This window comes from Pseudopodoces humilis, chromosome 8, assembly GCF_049639895.1.
Source record: "Pseudopodoces humilis isolate 2021_Gansu_Grassland_sample_001 chromosome 8, ASM4963989v1, whole genome shotgun sequence".
In the NCBI taxonomy this organism is placed as follows: Eukaryota; Metazoa; Chordata; class Aves; order Passeriformes; family Paridae; genus Pseudopodoces; species Pseudopodoces humilis.
The window spans coordinates 9,807,814-9,832,005 of record NC_142207.1 but is presented as its reverse complement, the minus strand read 5'-3'; the positions used below and the strand labels follow the sequence as shown (position 1 = coordinate 9,832,005).

General features: G+C 43.9%; 1 protein-coding gene across 11 annotated transcripts in view; it reads left to right on the top strand.

Annotated features, from left to right (window-relative positions):
* The window catches only part of KALRN (kalirin RhoGEF kinase), a 474,021-nt gene that overhangs the window by 140,578 nt on the left and 309,251 nt on the right, over window positions 1–24,192 (top strand). For 10 of the 11 annotated variants that reach the window (XM_088058776.1, XM_088058771.1, XM_088058767.1 and 7 more), the window contains exon 2: window positions 15,241–15,315. In XM_088058776.1, the coding sequence (XP_087914902.1) occupies window positions 15,241–15,315 (75 nt within the window). Of the gene's footprint in view, window positions 1–15,240; window positions 15,316–20,489; window positions 21,078–24,192 lie in introns of those variants that run through there. The other variant, XM_088058774.1, reaches the window with a different exon arrangement.

Here is a 24,192-nt window from a genome sequence, read left to right as displayed (position 1 = left end):
CTGACATGGAGCAGCCCGTAGCTCTCCAGGACTGGGCTCAGCTTGGAGCGCTGGGAGAGAAGCCGAGCTCTCAGCCTGCAAGAGAAACGCTGTGTTACCGGTTGGGAACTATTTGCATTCTCAGATGAGGATGACTCAAATAGCACGAGCTGTGACTACTGCTGGGAAAATATCATCTGGAGGATGGAGTGAGCCACAAGTACACCCATTCCTTCTCACCATGCTTGTCAGAGTCCCCTTGGCAGTTGATGAAGGCAAGTCAGCAGTGGCTTGTTGCAGGAGCAGTGTGACTGTGAGTTGCAGTGACTGTGAGTTTCTAAAATCCCCTGGCAAATTTCATCATCATGGACAAGACCTTGGCTGGGGCTTTCTGGGAAAGGATTGGCAATTGCCTGGCACTAAAAGGTTGCGTGATTGATGGGACTCCTTGGCAGTGAGTATGTCCTAAGCAGCACAATGAGCATTTGAGGCTGCACTTGCTTAGCTTACACCTGAATATGCAAAGAGATCCAGAGAACAGAAATACATCTCTCAGCACCATAACAGCCATTATTGGCCTGATGTTATATTGATCACAGTGCTCCTTAATGATGAAAGCCAGGCATGCTGCTTTCCAAATCAAGTTTTACACTTAGCTAAAAGTGTTAGCAGTTGGATTTAATTAAACACCCTTGCTTGCCCTTGTTGGAGGCAGACAGCAAAGGGAGGAAAGCCACAGTAAAGCTGCATGGATGGGCTGGCAGGACTGCCCTTGCAAGCAGTCACCTCCAGCTTGTGAAACTAGCATGGAAAGGCTGGGTGTGTAACACTGGCTAATGTTTTGGAATGTTCCTCAGAACTCGCTAACTCAGTACATCTGCAAATGCTGGCCATGTTCCCAGCCTTTATTTTCAGCTCACTTTTCCTGTAAGCTCTTATGCATTTTCTCTTTGGTTGCCATCAGATATTGTTGTTAACTCCCCAAGGCACAGGGATGGAGGAGGCAAAGCCCAGATCCGGATGGGGTGGTCAGCATTAGTGCACCTGTACCTGAAGGAAAGCTTTGTGACAACTGGGTAATGGAGCAAACCTTCCCTCAGTTTACCCACCATGAATCTGTGTTTCACAAACACCTCAAAGCTAATGTTTCTGCAAACCAGAGGTTTGCCAGGCTTGAGCTGACCATCACACTGGGATCCACAGAGCAGCCCCATGGCTATAGTATATGTTTGACTGGTGCCATCCAAAACCGTTTGGCACAGGAGCCCAGAGGAAAGACCTGGATGTATTGGGGAATGAAATGAGGAGAAGCCAATTGAAATTTTTTGCTGTAGAGAACTCATAGAAGACGTGACACATCTAGAACATCTTGTTTCTTTCATGTGCATGATAACAGGGCTCAGAAACCTGGTTACAACCTGTCAAAGTTGCCTTGAGGGAAACCTGCTAACCCCTACAGCTCTGGTGTTTACAGCCAGCCAGCTGAGGAATGGTTAAGTTACATGTGAGCTATATGGGTCTCTCTAAGCCAATTGGCCATGTTTGTAATGCAATAATTTGCAGCTGTCAAATAGTTAAAGTCGACTCAGCCTGCGGACTCATAAATTTTAGTTTAACATGCAATTCTGCTCCGACAAGTGTCTATATAAAAATAACACCTTCCTACAGAAATGATCTGCTATCTATGTGTAATCACATGCAAATCTGATTAATTTGCTGACTAAATTAAGGGGAACAGTTTTGAAAAATGGGTGTCTAAAGTTAGGTATATACTATTTCTGTACCTAAATATGCAGTAAAATTTTAAGTGGTGCTTAAGTCTTGTCACTTTGAATTGCCCTTGGAGTAGCTTTTAAAATCAGATTACCTTTCTGGAGCCCTGAAGTGCAGAATTAGATAAGTGGGTTTGAAAATATTGTCTCCATTTTTATTCCTTATTATCTCTGTTGAAGCTGGAAATACACAGCTGCTCCAGGAGCAGGCGAGCAGATTTCTTTTTCATTCCTCTTGCAATTGCACAAGCCAAAAAGATGACAACTTAACTTCTAGATCCCAGCATGAGTTTGTAGACCTGGTAGTTGGAAAAACAAACCAAACATATTTTTTACTTGTAAACTGGCTGCATTTGATCTGGAAATCATTGAGATGCAATAAACATGAACTCCACGATTCTGTTTTTATGGAGTCAGTTTTCCGAGTAGAACCACACGTAACAAAACAATCATTATAGTTGAATGGCAATGCTTACGAAAAGGACTGGATTGAAAACAGTGATGACAGAAGCCTTCTGTTTATCCCTGGAACAGCAGTGACAGTGGTAGTGTAAGCTACATCACACTGTTCCCCACACAGTTGACACCCAAGGGACTAACTGGTGGTATGGCTTCAAGTGCGCTATTTTGCTGTATTTCTGTCCCTGGTGGGTGCTCTCGAGCTAGTGGTGCTGTAGGCAGTTGCAGAGCCACTGAATAGGTACTGGTGCCTTAGGGCACTTCACCTTGCTGGCATTTTTGTAGCTATGCTATTGCTAAACACTTTTTGGAAGCAAAGGGGTGAGGAGGTAGCTCGGCTGCTATTGCTTGCTTGCTTGGTCTCTACAGACAAGCTCACTGCTGGTCTCTTGATTACTGCAGAGCTTGGACCTTTCTTCCCACCCCCATCTTTTTATGCTGACGTCTGTCTGTTGGATATCAAAGTGCAATCTTTCAAAGCCAGAAAGTCGTATGACTTACAGAACACTTAAATTATAATCTGCAGAAATGCGGGTGAGCTCGGTCCTGGAAGAGGCATTCTGCTGTCATGATGTGTTAAAACAGCTCTTTGTATTTGGGCAATGACAAAGATTCATTTGAAAGTATTAGCTATCATCAGGGCTTGACCTCTTCAGAAAGTATTCTTTAGTCAGGGTTTTAAAGTGGATTTGGAAAGATAATTATTCTTGTCTCTTTGTAGAACCTGGGCGATTTATGTGCTCAGCTGACTTGCTGTCCTGGCTTCAATGGATATTTATTCCATGAAGTGCCTGGTTGTGCTGTGTGGCAGAGGACAATGGTAATGGGTAGATCAGATATGTGCAGAGATACTGCTCAGGGTGATACATCCTTAATTGTCAGTAGTATAGCAGGCAGTGTGCTCAGTACTGTAGCACTTCAGTACAGAGGAAGATAACACTATTTATCTCTTTGTTTTTTTTCTCTGTGTGTAAGTTCACAAAATATTTGCAAAAAGCTTCATTTGATGGCCATGAAAAGATTGTATCATTTAAGCCAGTATACCACTTAGAAAATTGAATTTTGTACGTCTCCTGCCTGATAGCTTTCTTTCTATAATATTTCAGTGTGCATTTTTTGTTCCCAACATGTCATTATTGCTTTATCCTGTGGCTTTCATTAGTAGCCAGTGTAATGTATCTCAGTTTTCTGGAGCTGCTAAAAATGGATATCACAACATTTGATAGGGCTTCCTAGGAAAAGTGAGAGAGTGGGTGGACGTATTTCCACAGGCTGAATTTCCATCAGATCGCAAGATGCAAGTAGGCATTATCAAGAGGATATTTTTCTGGATCTCTCAGTCCCAAGTGATATCTGAGAACTCTGATGTTGGGCCAAATGCTGCAGTGGGATCCACTGGGTGAGATCTGCAGACTCAGGAACATTGAGCTATGTTCCTCAATAGCAAAAACTGTGGGTGGAAGGTCATAGCTACTCTTTCAGTGCAGTTTTATAAAATATCAGGTTTATAAAAGGCTAATATAAATGTCCTGTATCAAATACCTGGCCATGACACCTGCACTCTGCCATCAGTCAGCTCCCATGAAATATGGGAAATGAAGTTATGCATCTGGTTGTCTCCCACCACAGCTGGTTCTGGTCAGTTTAAGCACTTTGGGGTAAAACTGCTCTCTGTGATGTGTTTGTGCATCTCTACCAGGGGTGCTGACTGGACCTGTGACAAAGCTGCAGGATGCAGACATAAGAGATGCTGAGGGCCATCAGCACAACTACTGTTTCCCATGACTGACACACGCATGTTGCACCAGCTGGTGGTGGCAGAGGGGTAGAAACAGATCTTCTTAAAAACAGATCTTGCACCTGTTAATATAAATTAATTATTATAGTAATGAAGCCAAAGCATGATGAATCTGTTCTCTCCAGTCCATCTTTCACTCTGCTTTTCTTTGTAAGCAAGCAGAAAAGCATCACTGCATTTCTTTCTTTTCCTTTGTGCAGTTAGTTTGCTATTTCTGATTTGTCATCGCTCCTAATGTTTTATTGACTTCTGACTGTGACTTGTTTATTCAAAGCAGTATTAAGTGCCTGGGAGTTACTGAACAACTAACATAATGGACAAGTCATTCCAGCAGCAGAGCTGGAGCTTGCAGGAAAAGGTCATGAAAGCCCTGGGTTGAGTTGTAGGTTGGAAATGTGTACATGGTCTGTTCTATCGGCAAAGCTAGAAGCCAAATATAAGAAGGTGTGTGTGATTGCATGTTTCTGTGTGAGAGCAGGGATGCCTGGCATGAGATGTTTACGCATGATGAACTTCTGGCTGGCAAAAAATATAAAAGTGGGTTATTAAAACTGCTTCAGCAAAAGGAGTGAAATCTCACCTGCAGTAGGAGATGTGGGATAAACTGTGTTTTCTCCTCATCTCTTATTTATTGGAGATATTAAATGTCCTTTGGTTGACTTTGGTTTAGATTGAGGTCTGCTGCCCAATGTTATACTCGAGGGAAGCTCGACAGCTGCCTGTAGCAAGGTTCTACAGGCTGCAATAGGTCGTCTCAGATCAAAATATAATTTCCCTATCTTTAGAAACCTATCTAATAAACTTGGTGGACTGTTACCGACATATTGAATGTCACAATTTCCTCCTACCTGGAACTGCTGGTTTTTGCAGAACATTCTGCTCTGTGAAAACACTAACCAGTAAAATCCGTTCAGAAGAAGGGAAAATGTGTGTGGGAAAAGGATTTCATAATTCAATCTGTGAAATTAAAATATCATTGCCAATATATTGCACTTCTGTCACCTCCATTGAAAGAGAAAATGCAACCTGGCAGTGGGCTGGAAAGAGGGGCCCCAGACTATTTCCCCGTGTTTCAGGGAGGAGTTGGATGGTCATCTGACTCCAGCTGTCCGGGATCTATAGAGCAGCAGCTTGCACCCTCTGGAGACCAGTCAAATCTCATTAACCTGTAACCAGTTATTTGTGCAGCTCTGAGCTCCCCCTCAGTGAAAAGAAGGCAATTTGCTGCATTTAGGTGATAATCTTTTAACTTGTTCCATAAAGAAAGCTGTGTTTGGGATGGGGAACATATTCCTGGTAACTCTGGTATCCAGAATCATAGTCCAGTGTGTTTAATGGTGGATTTGGCAGTGCTGGGTGAACAGTTGGACTCAATGATTTTAAAGGTATCTTTTCCAACTTCAGTGGTTCCATGAGTCTATGATAGATGAAATGAGATTGAGTGCATACCCTCTGTCTTTGAAACCTGCCCTGTGGCTTTTTGTAACTCTACCTTCCGGTGAGTATCTTTCCAGCAAATTTAAGGGCTGCTTGTCCAGAAAGAGATCCAGACAGCTTGTGAGACTTTAATCCCAATCATCTCTTTATATATGTCCTTAGCTGGAAGAAACTAAAGGAAAGCTGCATTTTCAACTTATTGGTGATCCTTTTGAATTTGACATTACAATAACATCACAGGTTATTAGCACAAAAATGTCAAGCTCCTTACAGCAGTAAGTCTTAGGGCTATAAACATTTATACTAGCATGCTAAAGAGATTTGGGCATAAGGGGCCATACTGGCATCAGGGAGCAGCTGAAAATATGAGTAGGCTAACATTAGATTAAACAGAGGTAGGCAGTAATTTAATTGGCATTTATACGTTGAGAGAAGGAAAAAATAGTAAGTTAAAAAAAGAAATGCGGCTAGGAAGCTTTTGGAAATCAGGGAGGTAATTTGCTTTCCAAAATGATTCACAGCATCTCGTGTTAGCTAATTAACAAAACAGCAGGTTTGTGAGTTTAACTGCAGCGGGGTTAGGGCTCCATGGGCTCGGTTCTCGTCCATGTGTTCATTGGGGTCTGTTCAGCCCCCTCTGTGCTTTTGCTCTGCTCTCTGGCATCTGGGGGAGCCTGGCCTCTTCAGAGGGCAGAGTTACAAGTGGCTGCACTCTGTGATAGGAGCCAGATGAGGGTGAAAGGGGCAGGTGGAGAGGCAGGAGATTATCCATTGACTGGCATGACTCAGCCATCCATAAAATGATTTTCATTAATGTTTAATGTATGTCAAAAATGTCAGCATCCGTAAGAGAGGCAGATAAATAATTTAGTTCTGTGAGTGTCTTGCTTTCCCCCTCCCACTGATGTATGTAAAATGTTTGCCCTGGTTTTGTTTGGATGTGGGATGCGGGTGTGGGAGTTAAAGCGGTTGCTGTTACACCCAGAGTGTTTCCTGGGCAGACTCTCAGAGGAGCTGCTGCTGCTGCAGCTTCCCAGTTCAGAGCTGGGTCAGAGAGCTCTGGACAATCTGGAGTCAGCTGCAAGTGGGGTGTGCACAGGCCCTGTTGGTGGGCTGGTGTTGGCTGTAGATTATTGGTTAGCAGAGGAGTAGACCCTGGGACATTGTAATAAGGACAGAAGAGTGGGTGTGATGGGAGGTCCTCCTCCCCAGGTAAGGGCTGTGGAAGGCAGCTCTTGGGGTGGCCCAGCATCACAGTGCAGCCCGTGAGCCTTTCCCTGTGCTCCCAACAGGCCTGCCTGATGTGCCCCCGAGCTCTCCCTGATGTCAGCTGCAGTGCTTCCTGCTGCTCCTCTTGCTGCCTTGGTTTTGCTGGGTTTGTTCCGAGACACATTACCCAGAGACCTGCAACTGCCCTGTTTGAGTGAACTGTGTCCTGCTCAGGGCTGGGAGCAGCCTCTGTGATCCCACCGGGGCTTTGGCTACTCTCCCACGTGCCCCTCTGCAGGGACGGTTTCTACTTTTGCCTGCCCTGTGTCAAGAGCTCAGGGCATGGATCTTGCTTTGTCCCTAACCAGGGAATTCATGCACAGGAAGGGAAAACTCCCCTTTGAATTGCAGATTTAGGTTTTCTTTTATTCCTTTCTTTCTTTCTTTTTTTTTTTTTTAAATCAGCTTCCCAGGATGACACAATAGCTGCAAGCTGAAATCATAAGCCCTGGCAGAAAGAAAGAAGGACCAAAGGAGATGAGCAAAGGCAGAAATGTATCCAGTCAGAAGGGATTTGAGGCGACGTGAGACAGGGGAAATGTAAGCCTAATTAATTGTGAGGTGCTGGTTTGTGAATGTTGAATGAACCACAGTCAAAAATGACTAATTTAAAACCTGCTCTCATATTCATATTAGATACAACCATCCTTCCTGGACAGGGAATTTTCTGAAGGCAGTGGGAACTTTGTCAATCTGTTTGGATGGGGCATGTTGAGCTCTGTCAGAAAAATTAAAAAGAGAAAATGTAGAGTGCTTTTAACCATGGGGAGAAATGCAATTGCCTTGTTTGTTTAGGTTGTTTTTTTTTTTTTTCCTTTTTAGGGCAGTCACAGGCTTTGGGACAAGGATCTCAATTGGCCTCTAATTAAAGTTGCTTTCTTAGTGTCTGGCATGAAATCCCCCTGAGAGGCAGATGTTTGCAAAGCACACTCGGGGCACTGGCATATGGTTCCTTTGTACGGCTTGTGTTTCAGCAAAGTGCCTCCTCAGTGTTGTACATAATTAGATATTTTATTTTATTTTTTTGTCCTGGAGAAGTTACTGGTGGCTGGGGACCTCCAGGATGTGAGTAGGAGGCTTTCTGGGACACGGGTGGGAAACCCTAAGCACGTCACTGCTGTGTGACAGGTGCTGGCAGATGCCCTTTTACAGCTTTTTGGAAAAAGCCTGTTGCCTAAACCAACACCAGTTAAAGGATATGATTCTAACCTACAGAATTTAATAGAGGATGGGACCCAGGGTACCCAGCCTCTACAGCTTCAGCCTGCATCCCTCATGCAGGAACCCATCAGCAGTTCTAAACTTTTTATGGGATTATAAAATTCTGAGGAATGTTTCCATAAGAAACCCAATTGTAATTGAGAGGGGAGTGAAATGAAAAGAAAATATTCACACACACTAGGCCTGGATAGAGACCATGGCCGTGTTTAAAATGTGACTTCAGATTACAAATGGCCCGTAGCTGTTTATTAACACCATAAAAGACTTGCATCTGGGTGGTCACTGATGTGTAGAACAATCTGTAGATGGCAAGAAACTTAACCACTAAAAGCTCAAGGTGCTGAAAATACTTATTTCCCTCTAGGGCAGCACATCTATCCGTTGTACACTTAAGAAATAAAACACAAGATTTTGTATCAGATGATATAATTTTTCCAGTTCTCCTAATGTCTCCCATTCCTTTCCAGAAAATCCTTTCTGTGATCACCAGAGCAAGTCTTTCCTACTGTCGATGCCTCATTTTTGCCTGTCTATAAAAGTGCACTGCAACAGTTCCCTGCCTCAGAGAACTCAGAGAGGTTTTTTCAGACAAAATTAATTCATGTTTGGAAGGTGCTTTTGAGGTCTGTGAACCTGACTGTGCTTTACTAATGTGGGCAGTCATTATTTCCGTTCTGTAGAGAGGAAAACCAAGATCTGGCACAGTTAAAACAGCTTGTTCAGGATCTTAAAGCAATTTAGGAGCAGAACCACAAATAGAGCCAAGTCTTTTGACTAGCAGTCAGATGTGCTATCCACAGGGCTACCTATAATGTCTAATTATTTTTCTAAGTGTAGGAACTGAAAGATCTCAGCCTGATTCCAAAGTCCTGATGAAAATGAAAAGGAAATGTGCAAAAGGTTGACTCACAGCCATTGCATTCTTTTGGCATCTCTATTAGTGTGTGTTTAAAATGAAATGAGTAAAATCCCCCATGGATGAAGTTGAAGCAGAGCCTCCGCTGCAGATTGTGCATAAATTCAGTATCCTTGTGATGCTTCAAATGGTTTTGTGCCACATGAAAAGGCAAAGCCTGGCTGTTGGCTTAGGTGGGATGCACAGGGTGGGATGTTTTGGGCTTCAGATGCTGAACACGGTTTATTAGAGGCCACACGTGCACACAGGCTAATGAATTTGCATGCTTGCTGCAAGCCTCTCTATCTTTCTTGAGGGCTTGCCTATTCTTTGGCTTGATTTCAAGCTAAGGCTACTGTTTAAATGTGTGGACATTCAAAGGCTGTGCTGGGAGGCTCGATGCTGCCAAGTACCTCGTGGAAGGAATAACAATCTCAGCAATTAGCAAGGTCCCCCAAAGCCCAGGCCTGGCTCTCCGGCAGGGGAGGGAAGGGGGCTGCGCTGGCAGGGGCTGTCCCTGCACAGGGATTCGAGCACTGACAAGTCAGAGGGACCGACCTGTTGGTGTAGAGGGCGAGAAAAGCAGCCCAGCCTCTGATGTACACTGGCAAAACTTGGAAGGGGAAGTAGCCTTTGGTACTGTGACCAGAAGAATATTTCAGCAAGAAGGAGTGGTGTATAATTAATAGAAGGAAGGACAGTATAAAGAAACATAGAGAAAATAACATTAGTCTTGGACTGAGCCTGACTATTACATATAAACCCAACATTCATCTTTTAATTTTAGAATAAATGCAGCAATATAATGCATGTTACTTTTGTCTCAGCTGGGATAAAGAGTGTGGCATGTGGTGCAGTGAGATTAATCTTTTGTACAGACTATCTATTTGGTGTCCGAGGTTCTTGCAACTTTTGAAGCTATGGCATGGATCTGTGTGTCAGCGTGCACACTGGATCTGGTGGCTGGAGAAAGCGAACAAAGATGCAAGGAGGGGCACTGCCACCATCCTTGCCCCCAGGCTGTGGTGCTAATCCAACCTGCCTTTCACCCTGTCCCTGCCACACTCCAACCTGCAGTCCTAAATGCTTCCCATGAGACCAGGTATTACCTTTTATTGGTTATTATGGAGAAGTATGTAGTTCTGGGTTAGTCTTCAGTAATAGCTGGTAATAATATTTACAGCTTAATTTTGTGGCTTTTTCTCTCTGCTGCTGTCTTTAGATACAATTCAATTGAATCCCTCCTTCCTCTGTGAAATCAAAGCCTACTCTTCTGCTGTGTGCAGTGGGGAAGGATGGCAGGGGAGCCTTGCAGGCTCCTGGGGAGCTCAGGGCACTAAAATGCTCTTTCTCTGCATCAGGGATCAGGCTGTTGTCCACAGAGGAGCGATTGGCAGATGCAGAGTGTCCAGCCTCATTTATCTATGCCAGATGGTCCTAAAATACTAGTCCAGAGCACATGTTGCTTCTATTCAACCAAATGCTTGTGCCATGCTGTGGCCTCTCTGCCTTTGAACCAATGAGCCTCAGCCAGCAAAATCCCAGCGGCAAAGGCCCCAGCAGGCCTTGGCTAAGCCCCTCTGTGTGGCTTGTGGAAAAGAAGAAAAATCAAACTGGGAAGGCTCACAGCCCTGCAAGGACAGACAATAGCCTGCAGGAAGGGGAGGAAGGGGTTAAGGAGGGTTTAGCACACACAAAAAGTAAATATTTGAGGCATAAATGCAGAAGGAAAGAATAATGGAGAGAGAAGGGCAGGAGGAGGAAACCAGAAGTGTAAAGAGAAGAAAAAGGAGGATTATATTCTGCTGGAAAAAAAAGGGATGTTTGTATGAGAAAAGCATTGGGGAAATGAGGGTTCAGCTCTGCACAAACTTTCTGTCTGACACTGGACAAGTCAATCTCTCTGTGTCTCAGTTTGCAAAGGCTACAATGGGAATACTGAGGTCTCCTTTGTTCTGCCTCTCTCTGCTCACATCAGACGTCCCTTCTGTTTGTGTGTTGTAGAAAGCCAAGACACTACAGTACTGCAAAGACAAATAAATTCCACTGAGACTTTGTGGGGGGTGGGGTGGAGGAAATAAAAAGGTAGGAAGGCAATAGGCTATGATAAACCTGAGAGATAAATGCCCCAAAAACTGAGGTGGGAGAGTGGGGGTATAGAAGTACAAGAGAGGCCTTTACTGGGGGAGGAAGAAATATGGACCAGATTAATCCTAATGTTGCATCCTGGACTCCAGTGGAGTTCCTTGAGGGATGGGTTTAGCCCAAGGAGTTCAGTTTTGTTTGGTTAAAGAAACTTTATGCCAAAGTTTTTAAAAAGTCAAATCTGTTCTGAGAACTATGAGAATGTGGGCTGCCTTTCCTGAAACATTGCATGGGACTTGGGATGAACAACTCTTGCTGAAGGCATCAGGAGCCAAGTGATTAAACCCCATGCAGTGCTCTGACAGGAGGCCTTCTTCTTGCCTACGCATACTTTTTTTAAGTATAGAAAGTATTTCCATATTTCCAGCAGCTGATCTTTATTTGAAGCCAAGAGCTGCATTTTTCAGATTAGAACTGAAGCTTTTCTAGGAAAAGCCACTCTGGAGAAGACCATTGCTCCATCTAGCCCAAAACAGTGTCTCCAGCAGAGACCCTGCACTCTGCTTTGAGAAAGAAATGCTAAAGCTCACAGGGCTCTCTCTGGGGATAATTTATTTTTCACTCCAAGAGTTAGTGCTTGGCTTTCACTTCAAAGTCTGTAAGCTTACATTCTTTACAAAATTCTTGCTTATTTTATTAATCTTTACAGTTCTCTGGAGATGTTTGTTGTTTGCTGATCTCCAACCTGTTCAGGAAGCTCCTTGAGCTGCTGACCTCCATGTCCTTCAGCAGCGAGCTCTCCAGGCCAGTTGGGGCATTTGTACAGGGGAAAAACAAATTTTCTCAATTTTAGTATTGTTGCATTTACCATGGAAGCATGCCTTAAGCTTTTCAGCTCATCCATCTGGCTTCTCATTACAGCATCTTATCTAAAACTGTGAGCTGCTTCTGCCACCCAGGGAATCCCTGCTAGGAGATGTTCTGTGCACGTGTAATGCTGCTCTGCCCTGAAATGTGAATCAGCCATGCCGAGGATCCACTCTTAATTCTTCAGTGCTTCCGAGTTTACAAGAACACATGATACTGTCAGCTGTTCAGGCTGGCATGGTGTGCTTTCTTCTTGGGTCACTGGAGTAGTAAAAGTTTGTAGCCATAGTGTCCCTGCTCCGTGGATAGGACACTAAGCCAGGATGTGATGAAGATGTCAGGGGCTGCACGGTTACTGGGTCACATTACCATGCTCTCTGTGCCTCTCTTCTGGTAAAGAGGTGATTGCAGTGCTCAAGTGTTTTGGCAGACCATGCAGGTAGAAAACAAGAGGGGCTCTGTTGTGTAGTCCCATGTTTATGAGGATGGCAAACCAATGCATGGACAATGGCAGGATGGCTCAGCCTGTCCTTCCTTCATCCCTCTGTCCATCTCTGTCCATCTGCTGCAGAAGGGCTGTCTGAGAGGAGCAGCAGAGAGGTGTAGGGAAGGCTACAAAGCACAGCCTTTGTGTGCAGGGGCTCTGCAGCAAAATGAGATGGTGCTCTGCAGACATGGCCTTGGATCCAGCACGCAAACAAACAAAACAAATGTATTAGAAACAGCTGGGGAAGAGGATGAAAATGAGCATCATTAGGGATATGCTTATAATAACTTACAAACTGGGGAATGCATCATTGCTATGCTGGCCTCTCCTGGAGACAGATTGGCTGCTGCTTTTGGAGTCTTTATTAGAGCCATTGGTTTTCCCATTTATGCATACCTTGCCCCAGCTCTTCCTGGAAACCTGACAGCATGCTCTGAGATGTAGCCTCCAATGCAAGGATTTTGTCAGGAACTGGAGCAACCTCTGGAAGCACTGGCCATGCCTGCATCTGTGGGTCATGAGCTGCCACTTGGTTAAGTACCATGCATTGCTTTAGGCACTGATCTGCCTTACAGAGTTTTCTTTTTCATCCTGAGTGAAGTTTTGCAGCTTTTTGTTTATTCTCTGGTTGTAGGACAGGCTCATAGTGTTTTAATTTAGTCATAATTTACTTTGGAGTGTGTCTGACCTGTCCTGGGTGATACTGAGAAAGGGGAAACTACCTGCTGCAGCACTGTCCCCACTTAAATCTTTCCTCGCCTCTCCTGTGTACAGTCAGGACATTGGGGCTGTTACCAGAGAGCCCCTTGCCTGCAGCCTGCCCTGCTACAGCTCAGGAGATGACTGTCTTTTAAAGTCATAAGTTTTTCTCCTGGTCTCCATGCATATTTCCCCTGTGAAATGCAGTCCTTCCTTGCAAGAGAGTGTCTGAAACGGGCCTTCAGCCCTCAGTATAGTGGGTTCTTGCTAAGAAGTCCTTATGGTGTGCTTTACATATGCCCACTGGCTATTTTCAGCAGCGTTCACAAAGATTTCAGTTGTAGACTGTCTGCTCTTCATATTTGTGTGCCTAAGAATTGGCTTTGCCATTTTCCTGATAAATTTAACTAATACTGGGCAAAACTCACCTTGCACTGACACTGCAGATCTTGCAGCTGGATAAATTTGGCTCAGTACTCCACCTGAGTGGAGTGATATGTCTCGCACATTGGCTGTTCTTGTTTGCTTCATGGTTGGATGAGATGCTTATATACAAAGCTTCTTAAATTCCACAATGCCTGTGGCTAAGCACTTTCTACCTTTGATGTGAGAAGTAGCCACAGACTGGGATCTGAGAGGTTATTCTTGTTAAGAGGATAAGTTAATAGCAAAATCTCATATATTTAACACAGAGTGCACAAAGTCCTGCTTACTTGAACACAGAAAGAGTTCAAAATCAGGACTCATTTCCCTGGTCCCAAAACACTTTACTGACACAATACACTCTTTAGGCTTCCCCTGGGACTGTGCTGTAGTGTCTGTTCAAATTGCAGGTACAGTGGTCTTGGCCTTGCATTGAATTACCTCACTCCTTTGACTTCTAGTTTTCACTAGTTTAAGGCTTAGTCGTTGAGCTTTACACATCTCCTGGAGCTGAGTGTCACAGAAGTGATAGCTCAGAGCAAGTGGGGACACAGAGAGGTAGCTGTAGCCTTTGGTCACCAGGGAGGGACATATTTACATGTACAAGACAGCCTTGTTGCACAATCTGACTGCAAAAAACCAGTAACTCAACCATAATAATACAAACACTTGTAGATCTGCTGTGAGTGAAAATGGATGTTTCGATCCTCATCCTGTCTGTTCGAAATGTCTGCATGGATTGAAGCACTTTGCCTTTGGAGGCAGCATGTTGGGAGCAATGATGACAGTGTAAAGGGGGTGCTTTTATCCCCAGTCCCACTTTCAGACCCAAAGGGTCAGGTACCATCTGCTGCGTTCAGCAAGGAGGGTGTGATGGCTGCAGCGAATTTCCTACCCTGGCACCATATCAGAAGAATGTTGGTTACTGCCTGCCTGTGAAAGGCAGAAAGTGAAAATACAGGGTTTCAATTGTGTTGTATTCTTTGGTGAGCTGGAATAGATCTAAGGCCATATGGAAGATCACTTGTCATGATGGCTATTATTCACTACCCAGTGATGGATGAGTTAATTTTCAGGGGAGCTGCAAAGGTGTCCTTCAAACCCACCTTTTGTGGGAATAGCAGTGTCTGGCTTGCTCTGAGCTGATTCCTTACTGCTCATCTTTTGTAGAGCAGACATGCTGCTGGAGCCTGAAACGGGGCAGTTCTGGAGTAAAACTCTGTGACTTCTTGGGGAATATTTAGGATGCATGAAGTGATTTGGCACTTCAGGGAAGACCTGTGCAGATATGCTTAACGTGTAGTCAAACAGCATGAAATGTGCTGGGGCTTCAAACCACTCCTTACACAGGGAAGACTTTGGCTGGCTCCTAAGGAGCAGCAGAAAGGGGCAAAGAGGAAAAGCCCTTTTTAAGCCAGCCCCTGTACAAATCTGTCTCAAAGGCTGATGTTAAATGGATGTGTATATGCCGTAATGTTCCCTGCAATTTTGCCTGGGCTATGCTCAGAACAGTGAAGGGAGAAGGCTCCTGGCTTGCTCTACAAGATGAGCATCTCCCAGGCTTGATAGGATGGTTTGTGAAAAAGGCAGCAGGGATTAATCTGGTTACTTGGTAGGAAATTTCTTAACCTTTCAGAACTTTTGAAGGATAGTGAAATGAACTGAGTCTCTGTATTTTTAGTTTTTTTTTAATGAACACATTTCTATTTATGTTAATGTTGTTTGTTCATCAGCCTTTTGGGTATCTTTGTTGGTGCTTTTATGTATTTTATAGCCTATCTCCAGTCTGATTTTGAGAAACAGAACATGCTCTCTTCTAATGTGACTTTCCTGTTTTTCTGTTTTGCAGGCTCTTTTCGAAATGATGGTTTAAAAGCTGCTGATGTGCTTCCTATACTGAAGGAGAAAGTGGCCTTTGTGTCAGGTGAGCACATCTTTCCTTGATCCCTCCAGCCTATCATGAGCACTATCTGCCACATCCTAGTCCTTAAGACACTGCAGAGTCTCAAGGGTTTCATGTTTGAAATTGGTAGCACTTGAATTAGCTCTTCTGCTAAGAAGAGAGCTGTATGTGGACCAGGTCTATCCACTAATACTCAGAGCATTGGAAACTGGTCCATGTTCATTTTCTTCATATTCTGAGACACAGGTAAATGAGCAGCTCAGGTAGGATGAAAGGCAGCTGTTTAGCTCCAGCCCAGATGTGGGCTGTCTCAGCATGCAGGACACTTCAGGGATCCTGCTTTTGGTTCAAGGTCAGTGAATAGCATTCAATTCCTGCATGTGGGAAGCACTCAGGCCTATAAATTACTGATGTTCCATTTACAGTCCCAAACAGCTTGCAGTTAAAAGTACCATTGATGCTGCATTTACATAATAACTCAGATGCTCAAACTTCTCATGCCATTCTGTACAAAGATTTGCAGCCTTCATTCAGGAGACAAATCTCAAGGATCTGGGGGTGGATGAGGACTAGACAATATGGAAGAGGCTTTGAGAATAGCTTGGATGATATTGCTTCTGGTGTGAATTACAACTTGTCAGTGAGAGGGGGAAGAGAAAGTCTGAAGCAATCATAATCTTGCATGAAGCCACTCAAATTGGCAGCATAAACCCAGGGTATTTCTAGTGGCAGCATTTCTGATGATTACAAACCATTCAGGCTGCTTGCAATAAGAAAACCTCCATCAAGAATAGCCAGCTCCTCTTGTTTGCAGTCTTTGCTTTTTTGTTTCCTTCATCTCCACAGTAATGCTGACTGCAGAAGGGAGGAGGTTGCAGCAAGGCTTTTAGGTGCCTGCACTCTTCTTCCCTGGCTCTCTCCACAGGAGTTGAGTCCCCAGTTCCATGAGGATGGGGTTCATCACCATGTTGAGCCAGGCAGGAAAAGCTTTCCCCTCTGCTGATAGCTGGTGTGAGATGTCTTCCCATATTTTAACAGTTAAATGGATCACAAGTCCAGCTGTGACTTGGGGAAACAATTTGAGGATCTATAAATGCTGGCGACTTTTTCGTTGATGACATGAAAATCCAAGAGTTTGAGGGAAGTTTCTGGAACACCGGAAGTCTTTTGTGAAAACCGAAGACTATCCCAACAGTACTGTCATGCAGGAGCACTTCATCTTGCACTGAAGTCTCATTCTGAAATGTTTTACATGGTTGGCTTTCACTGCCCCAAAGAGGGGAGCATAGCCATAAAAAACACACCGTACCTGCACACTTGTTTGACACAAAAGCTGAACCGAGAGCTCTGGGGAAGTGAAGGGGAGGAATTTATGCAGGCACTGTACTGTAATTTAGTTCTTGGCTCCTGCTGTTGCTTTGCGTGGAAATGATTGCAGGATCATTTGGTAATTCATGGAATATTTATTAATGACAACCTGTCTGGATTGTTTATGTAGCCCCTTCCAGTGATGGTGCCTGTGTTCAGCTCTGAGCCAGAGGGTCTCACATCAAATCATCAGCTCGTTAGACACTGTCCTGTGCCAAGGCTGCCTTGCGGAGGGGGTGTTAAATAAGCAGCGCCAACACAATCCCCCGGGCTTTCACACCATGATCCGCTGCAGGCAGGGTACAGCTTGCTCCACATAGACTCCCCAGCCTCCAGACTTGGATCTGCTCAAAATGTGCCATTCCTGACACAGCTAGAGGTCCTAGGATTTACACCTCCTCTTCATGGTCTCCAAATGCAATGACTACGGGCAGCAGTTCCCTTTGCAGTCAGAACACTTTGAGCTGCTGGTATTCGCTGCAATAACCCCAGCATCCCCTTCCAGCTCAGAGTGTAAGTACTGCCCAGTGTTCCCCTGGACTGTTATAATAAAGCAGATTAAGAAAATGATTTTAGCATTTCAGCTCATGGCTAGGTTATTTTATATTAAAATGGAATAATTTCCTAGAGTGTGCTTTGAGCACAAAAGAGAAAATGTTTGACAAAAAAGAAAAACCAAATACCTGGATTTTCCAAGATCAACAAAAAAAAAAGTTCTGTAGTTAGCACAGACTCTGAGAGCACATTGTGTTCTAATCAGGCTTCCTTGAGGAACAGGAGATTTTTATTGAATCTTCTTCAGAGTTTAATACTACAGTTAATTTTAACGATAACAGTACAGTAAAGTTGTCAAGGGTGCTCTCCTTACACCAGCAGAATTTATCAGCACACACAAAAACTCTCAGCTGAACATGTCAGTTACAGAGTTTATTGCTTTTCTCGTCAGCTGTGGCTCACCAGCTTGTTTGTCTGTGATTCAACAGGAAGATTGCAGAGAACACACAAGACCCTTTGGGCAGGGACTACACATTGCTTAGTGTTCCAATGTGGTGGGTGCTCCACACCTGGGCCCTGAAAAGCAAAAGGGCAGAACAGGCAGGCAAGGCAGAGAGCTCCAGAGCAGGCACGTGTCATCTCAGAGGAGCACTCAGGCTTTCACAAGAGCACTTAATTTCAGAGCTGACACACAGCTCTGCCTGGGCATGGATTCATCCAGCCGAAGTGCTGTCTGGGGCTCTGTGCCTGGCACTTCCCCTCGGCTGACTGAGCTGCGAGCAGCAGGCATGGGGCTCTGCATCTACATCCCTGCACCGCAGAAAAGCTGAGGGGTGGTGGATAATATCAGGATTTTTTCCTGGAACTGGTTCTTGGTTTCTTCCAGTGATCTCATCTATGAGCTAGACTGAACCTGAACAAAGTTCACATGTGTGTCTGAAGAGTACCTGAAAATCCCATTCCACAGCTCCTGTGCAGGGCGGTGGACTGAGCAGTGGGTGAGGTGCATCTCAGTCAGAGCTGATTGCTTCCATCGCTGACTCCTGGAAGCAGATTAAGCAGGGGGCTGGCAGGGGGGAAGCTTTGGCCACCTGCTTGTTGTCTAAACTCTAATAAAATCTTGGCTTTGCCTGGGTGGTTCAGTGTGCTGCTTCCAGCAATGGAATGGCTTTGGGAGCCATTAGGGAGTGAGTTACAAGCCAGAGACTGATATTTGTATTCTGAGAGGGAGATGAACACTGAGGAGAAGAAATAAAACAGGTTGTAGATTATTTTAGGTCCTTTTTTTCAGTGAGAGGTGGTGAAATATTTTGGAAACTTGGGCTTATAGTCTTTCTTGGGAAACAGACACTGTTTTAGAAGAGTGGTGTAAATTGGGGCGTTGTTCAGCTGCTTGATTATATTTATGGTAGATTTTCTATTGATCAGGGCAGTACGGAACAAAGTGTATGAACTTTAGGGAAAGGGAATTTGCTACCACGTTCCCTTCCCATGCATGGAACTTTTCATGCACTTAGGCTATAAAAAGCTTATAAAAAGCTTGTTAGTTGACTGATGTCATGGGTCTCACTGAAAGCATTTCTCCACATCCCACCCAGAAGAGTTTTGTTTCTCAAGAACCTTCCCGGTATTTCCGCTCCCTGGAGGGCTCGTAAGAGCAGTGGCGCGTGGGCTCCTGCTGTCATCCAGGTACTGTCTGCTCTTCTGCTGAGGCAGGAGTACAAAAGAGGAGGCTGGCCAGGTTTCTGAGAGCGTGGTTGAGCACAGAAGAATCAGCAGCAGAAGGGTGTAATAAGCTGGTGAGCTGCTGCAGCTGTGACAAGCAGAGCTCCTGGCGTGTCTGCAAAGCAGGAGGTTTTTCTGTGCGCTTTGGGCACCCGACGGGTACAGGGCAGGGAGAAGTGGATGCGGTAACAGCTCAGCCATCTCCATCCTTTGGTAGCCCACTGTCCCCAGCCCCACATCTCGGGAGTAGCCTCCTGATCTGGGTCACAGCAACATCTGAACCTGACTGAGAGCCTTAAGGAAAAGAAGGAAAAGCAGAGATTTCCTGAAAGATCTTTCAGAGAAGGGATTTCAGTGTAAATAGATGTAAAGAAAGGACAGCTTTACAATTAGGTTCCACCAAATTTAGGCCGGCATGATGAATGAAAGAGGAAAGCTCAGAAAAGAAGACACTGACCTTCCCAAAAACATGTCCAAGGACACCACAGGTCACTTGGTGCCAGAGATACCACATGTGGAGCTACATGTTTTTTCTTTTTCTGTAGGAGAAGCACTTTACTCTTCAGAGAAAGGGTTGAAATGAGACCCCTGGTACCTCTGGGCACTGAAAGAGTTCACATCCTGGTTTCAGGAGGTCACAAATGCTGATTTGTGGACACTGGAATTTGGACTGGGTTGGGAATAAAATGAACCAAAATATCTAATTTTTGAGTGATATAAACATTTTGTATTTACACAAAAAGTTTTTATTTCAATTAAAAGTTTCCATTCTCCTTTTCCTCTGGAATGGAAATTTCAAATTAAACATCAACAATTCTTCTATATTTTGTTACAGAAAAATATCTTCCTTTTTATACTATTCCCTGGTGTAGTTTGAAATCAATGGTGATTTCAAAAAAGGGAAATCTGCTATTTGAAAAACATGGCATTCCTTGACTATTTCTCTATGCTTGTCTCAAATGAGAAAGAGGAGTGTGTCATCAGGGTAAATCTGGCCTCTGTTTCTCCTTATTCTGTACAGCTTCTAGCACTGTGCCCTGTTGTGTGAATTTGGGGGGTGTATCTGTACCACCATCAGCATTGCCACATACTGGCTTATTGGCCAGTACACATTTAAAATTAAAGAAGTACCCCAAAATACTTGCATAAAGCAGTGAAAATGAATTGCAAGACACGACAGGTCTCTTCAACTCCATGCAGTGGCTTTGGGTGATTTACTTGCTAGGAAAAGGGATTATTCAGTGGCTGCTCCGGGCATCTCATCTACAGCCTCTGACTTGCTTTGCCAGGAGATCTTCTGGTGAGAACTATTAGCTTTGTTTTTGGAGTCATTAACCCCAAATGCAATGTCATAAGAGTTTGCCATTAGAATTTGATTTGGGGAATTGACTCTGAGACATGGATGCTGCAAAGAGCAGCACTCTGGAGGGTCAGGCCCTGGTGATTGTACTGCAGCTGTGTTAATTGGCTTGTTGTGGGAGCTTAGATTTCTATCATTTGCACTAGAATCACCTGTATGGAACCAATTGAACAGGAGGGTGGTCACACAGCTAATCCTATGTATGACCCTTGCAATAAATTAATCTACCTTGAAGTAGCAGTTTTAGTGCAGAAGTCTGCTCACAGTAAGTCCAGTAGCAAGTAGACTCTCACAGAACTCAGCTATGACAGAGAAAGGAATGTTATTTTAAGACTCTGGATACCAATTCCTTGATACTTTCCTTTCCTAGGAAGTCTGTCAATTAGATTTAGAAATCCACAGTGTATTGTTTATCACTGTATTGAAGTGCCTGGCATCAGCTGAGCTCCATCTGTCTCCTGGTTCTCTTCATTATAATTCATTTTTTCACCATATTTTGGACTGAAATACCTGATGAGGATTATTTCAGCTCCTCTGGAAACTCACTTATGGTCTCAGCAGAGTCTACAGCATCAAGATTGATCAGCTTATGATCTGCAGGGTCAGATGAAGTGGTGCATTTACTTGAACTGCAGTAGTCATCTGAACAGGGGCCAGAGACACCGTGTGCTGCTCCCGTTTCCGTTGCTGATGTGCTGCAGGATGTTAGACAAGGTTCCTGGGAAGCTTTACGTGTGTGGACATTTGTCTCTGGCTAATCCTTGTGAATTCTCTCAAAGAGAGTGCAAAAGGAAGCAGAGGGTTTGAACCCTTAAATGTGGATTGCTGCAAGCAGGTAAGGATTGTGGTGGAAAGGCTGATAGAACTGGAGAGATGCAGCTTGAAAACAGAGCTTGATAAAATCATTATCTGCTGTATACAAGAAGTCTGCATTAACGGAAACTGATAATTTCCTGTCCTCAACAGGACTACACGTAGCTGGAATTTCAGTTTATTGTGTATTAACAGGGATGGATGTGCCTTAGGACTTGAGATTGGTAAAGCCTCTACAGAGTTCATATCACTAACACTTTGGGATGGCAAATTTCTTGGCTTACCTATGGGCAGTTGGGGCCACTGTAGGCAGAAACATTTGGGCCCACCACTAAGAGGTGTTCCGGCAGCTGCCAGGACAGAAGTTTTGTCACTGGAGTCTCTTTATTCTTGGTTGCAGGCTTGACTGGAAAAGTGATCATCAGAAGGCCACTAACTGTGCTGCCTGCCTGTATGCAGGTTTTCTGAGATTTCTTTAAGATTTTCTTTTAATGTGGTATGCATCACAGTGCCTTGTACCATCACTGCAACGTCCCCTGGATGATTTGTGGAGGAAAAATGTGATCTTACTTCGGGGAATAAACCCTGAATTTAGCCATGGGTTCTTATAGGATAGAAGAAAGGGAGATGGGAAGAACTGGCAAGGAAGCCACTGACAGGAAAGGCCATCAACAAAGGATTTTTGAGAAATGCAAGGCATACATGGCTAAATATTTGTTCTCAGTGTACTCTGTGCCCTGAAGAACATGTGTTTTTCGAACTCCTTTTAACCAGTGCACTAATAACCAGACCATCTGTTTGCCTCTCTAAATCAGAGCAAAGCTCATGAAAACCCAACTTGAAAAACAGTAAGAAATTATCAGCTGTTTGTTTTAGCATTTAATAACTGTAATTAGCAAGCCTAATGACATGTTTGATTATTTCATCACAGTTCTGTGAGTCCAGGGGGAGGCAGGAGATGAGGCTTATTGATTAGAGCAATTGAGACTCCTGGCTTCCTTCTAGTTTTTATTGTCTTTTAAAACAACATGCTGAGTAGCTCTCTGAAACTGTGCATGTACAATTGGTGTGGAGATCATGGCTGACTTGGGGCAAGGTTTGTCTCCCTGAGTGGATTACTAACAAGCAGAGACAGTCTCAAGCACTGTGAAGCCCAAACACAGTGGATCAAGTCAGAAAACCTCATTTCTCCTCCTGCTTCTTCAAGTGACTCACTGTGGCATCTGGGGTGAACTTCTTCCCCTCAGTACTTTACTATTCTCTTCAGTGAAAAGATAGTAGGAAGGAAAAGGAATGGTATAGACAGAATCCCCGCACAGCCAATGCCAGAAGGTTTTCTCCTCTTTTTTTGAGTGTTGCTGCTTCTCAGCAGGCTCCATTAGAGGAGATGAGCATCCTTACATGGGCATGTTTGATAGTGGTGATACCCCCTTCAGTCTGCCTAGAAAAGCTGAGATTTTGGGTTACAAAATGTAACAAAAATGCTGCATATTATCAGTATTTAAGAGAGTAAATCACGGGTACTGAACTCTGCAAGTCTGATGGTGAATTAGACATACATGGGTTTGTTCTAGAAGAAGTCTGATGTTTCTTTTTACAGGCTCTTGGTAAAATTGCAAATTATATAGGCATTCATAAAAATTAGGGATTTCTCAGTAACTGGGATTGCATGGAGTTGAAAGAAGCAATTGAAAAGCAGTTGAAGGATTCTAATATGTATGATGTAATAATTTTACTCCGCTGCTCAAAGCCTAGAACTGCACTTTTATCACAAATGAGAAACATTTGTTTCTAAACGTAACACATTTTGATATTTTACCCAAGTCTCCTTGTTTTTGTGTGCTGTAAGACTAGGAAGAGTCAGTCCAGGTGCTTATTTTTCCTTCCATCATCCAGAAACATCCAACTGGGTCATCATGTAGGCTTTCTTCTCCAATGAGAATTAACCCATTTTTTCAGGCCTGTCCTGGTAACTTCTGACCCTGTGTCTGAGCCTTATTTTTCCTGCTTCCCTGAGGACAATTTAGATGAACTGTTGAGGGACAGATTTTATCCTGAAGCAAAGACAGGACACGAATGTTCTGGATCCTATTTTGTTTTCTGTAGTTGAAATCCTTGTGTTGCTGTTACTAAAAGGGTCAAGAATTTTCTTGACTTGATGTTTTCAGCCTGCCAGATTTTACACAGGTTTCTATTTATTTATTTTGTAGAGCTCACTTTGGTGGAATGGTAGGTGTTAAAGGGGTCCCTGACCAGAAACACAATTTTTGGTTTACAAAGCCAAGGTGAACGGGCAGCATCAGAGTGATTAGTGCTGCTGGGCTGTGGGAACCTCATGGCCCTTTCCAGGTGTTTTATATCCTGGGAGAGGATTACAAATGTGGGCTTGGATGTCTTCTGATCTCAACTCTTAGTTCTTTTCCACATTGTACAAATATTTAAATAATTGTGAATGAAGGAGAGGGAGCCTGAATGAGTAGCGGGTAGCATGTTCTTCTGGGATGCAGTTCAAGTTAAGGTCTCTGCTTCATAAAATATCTGGAAGCTTTTGAAAGCCTTAGTTACATCTAGATAGGATGGGAAATTTTTCAAAATCTTGAAAAGCTTCTTGTGTTGAGAAAGTATCTCCCTCCAGCTTTAGTTATATTGGTTTGCCATTCTATAGGCTGGCTTGCTTTTCTGCTGGACATGTATCATGCATGATATAATGGTTTGGCATTGATGTGGTGTGTGAAATAATCTCAACAAAGGGAGAATTTACTTAAAATGAGGAAGCTTTTTTCATTAAAAGGTCTGAACATTTAGATCTGTTCATTTCCTTGTAACTTGAATCCTTTTTTTACATTATGCCCCCATTTTCCTGCTATGTGGCAGACACATGGATCTGCCAAGGTGACACTGAACTCCGATGGACCTTCCTCACCTTCATAGTGTAAAGGCAAATGGAAAGCACAGAGATCTGAGTGGAGATTAGGCAGGACAGTTTTTGTACTCCATATGTACCCCTGTCTGCATGAGGGCTCAAAATAAAGATGACATCTGTTGTTTGCCTTTCCATTTGTATCCCTGGACAAATCAGACACAACCTGGTTCGGATGGAGACTTGCATAATGTAGCCCTCCAGTTTTATTGCATCC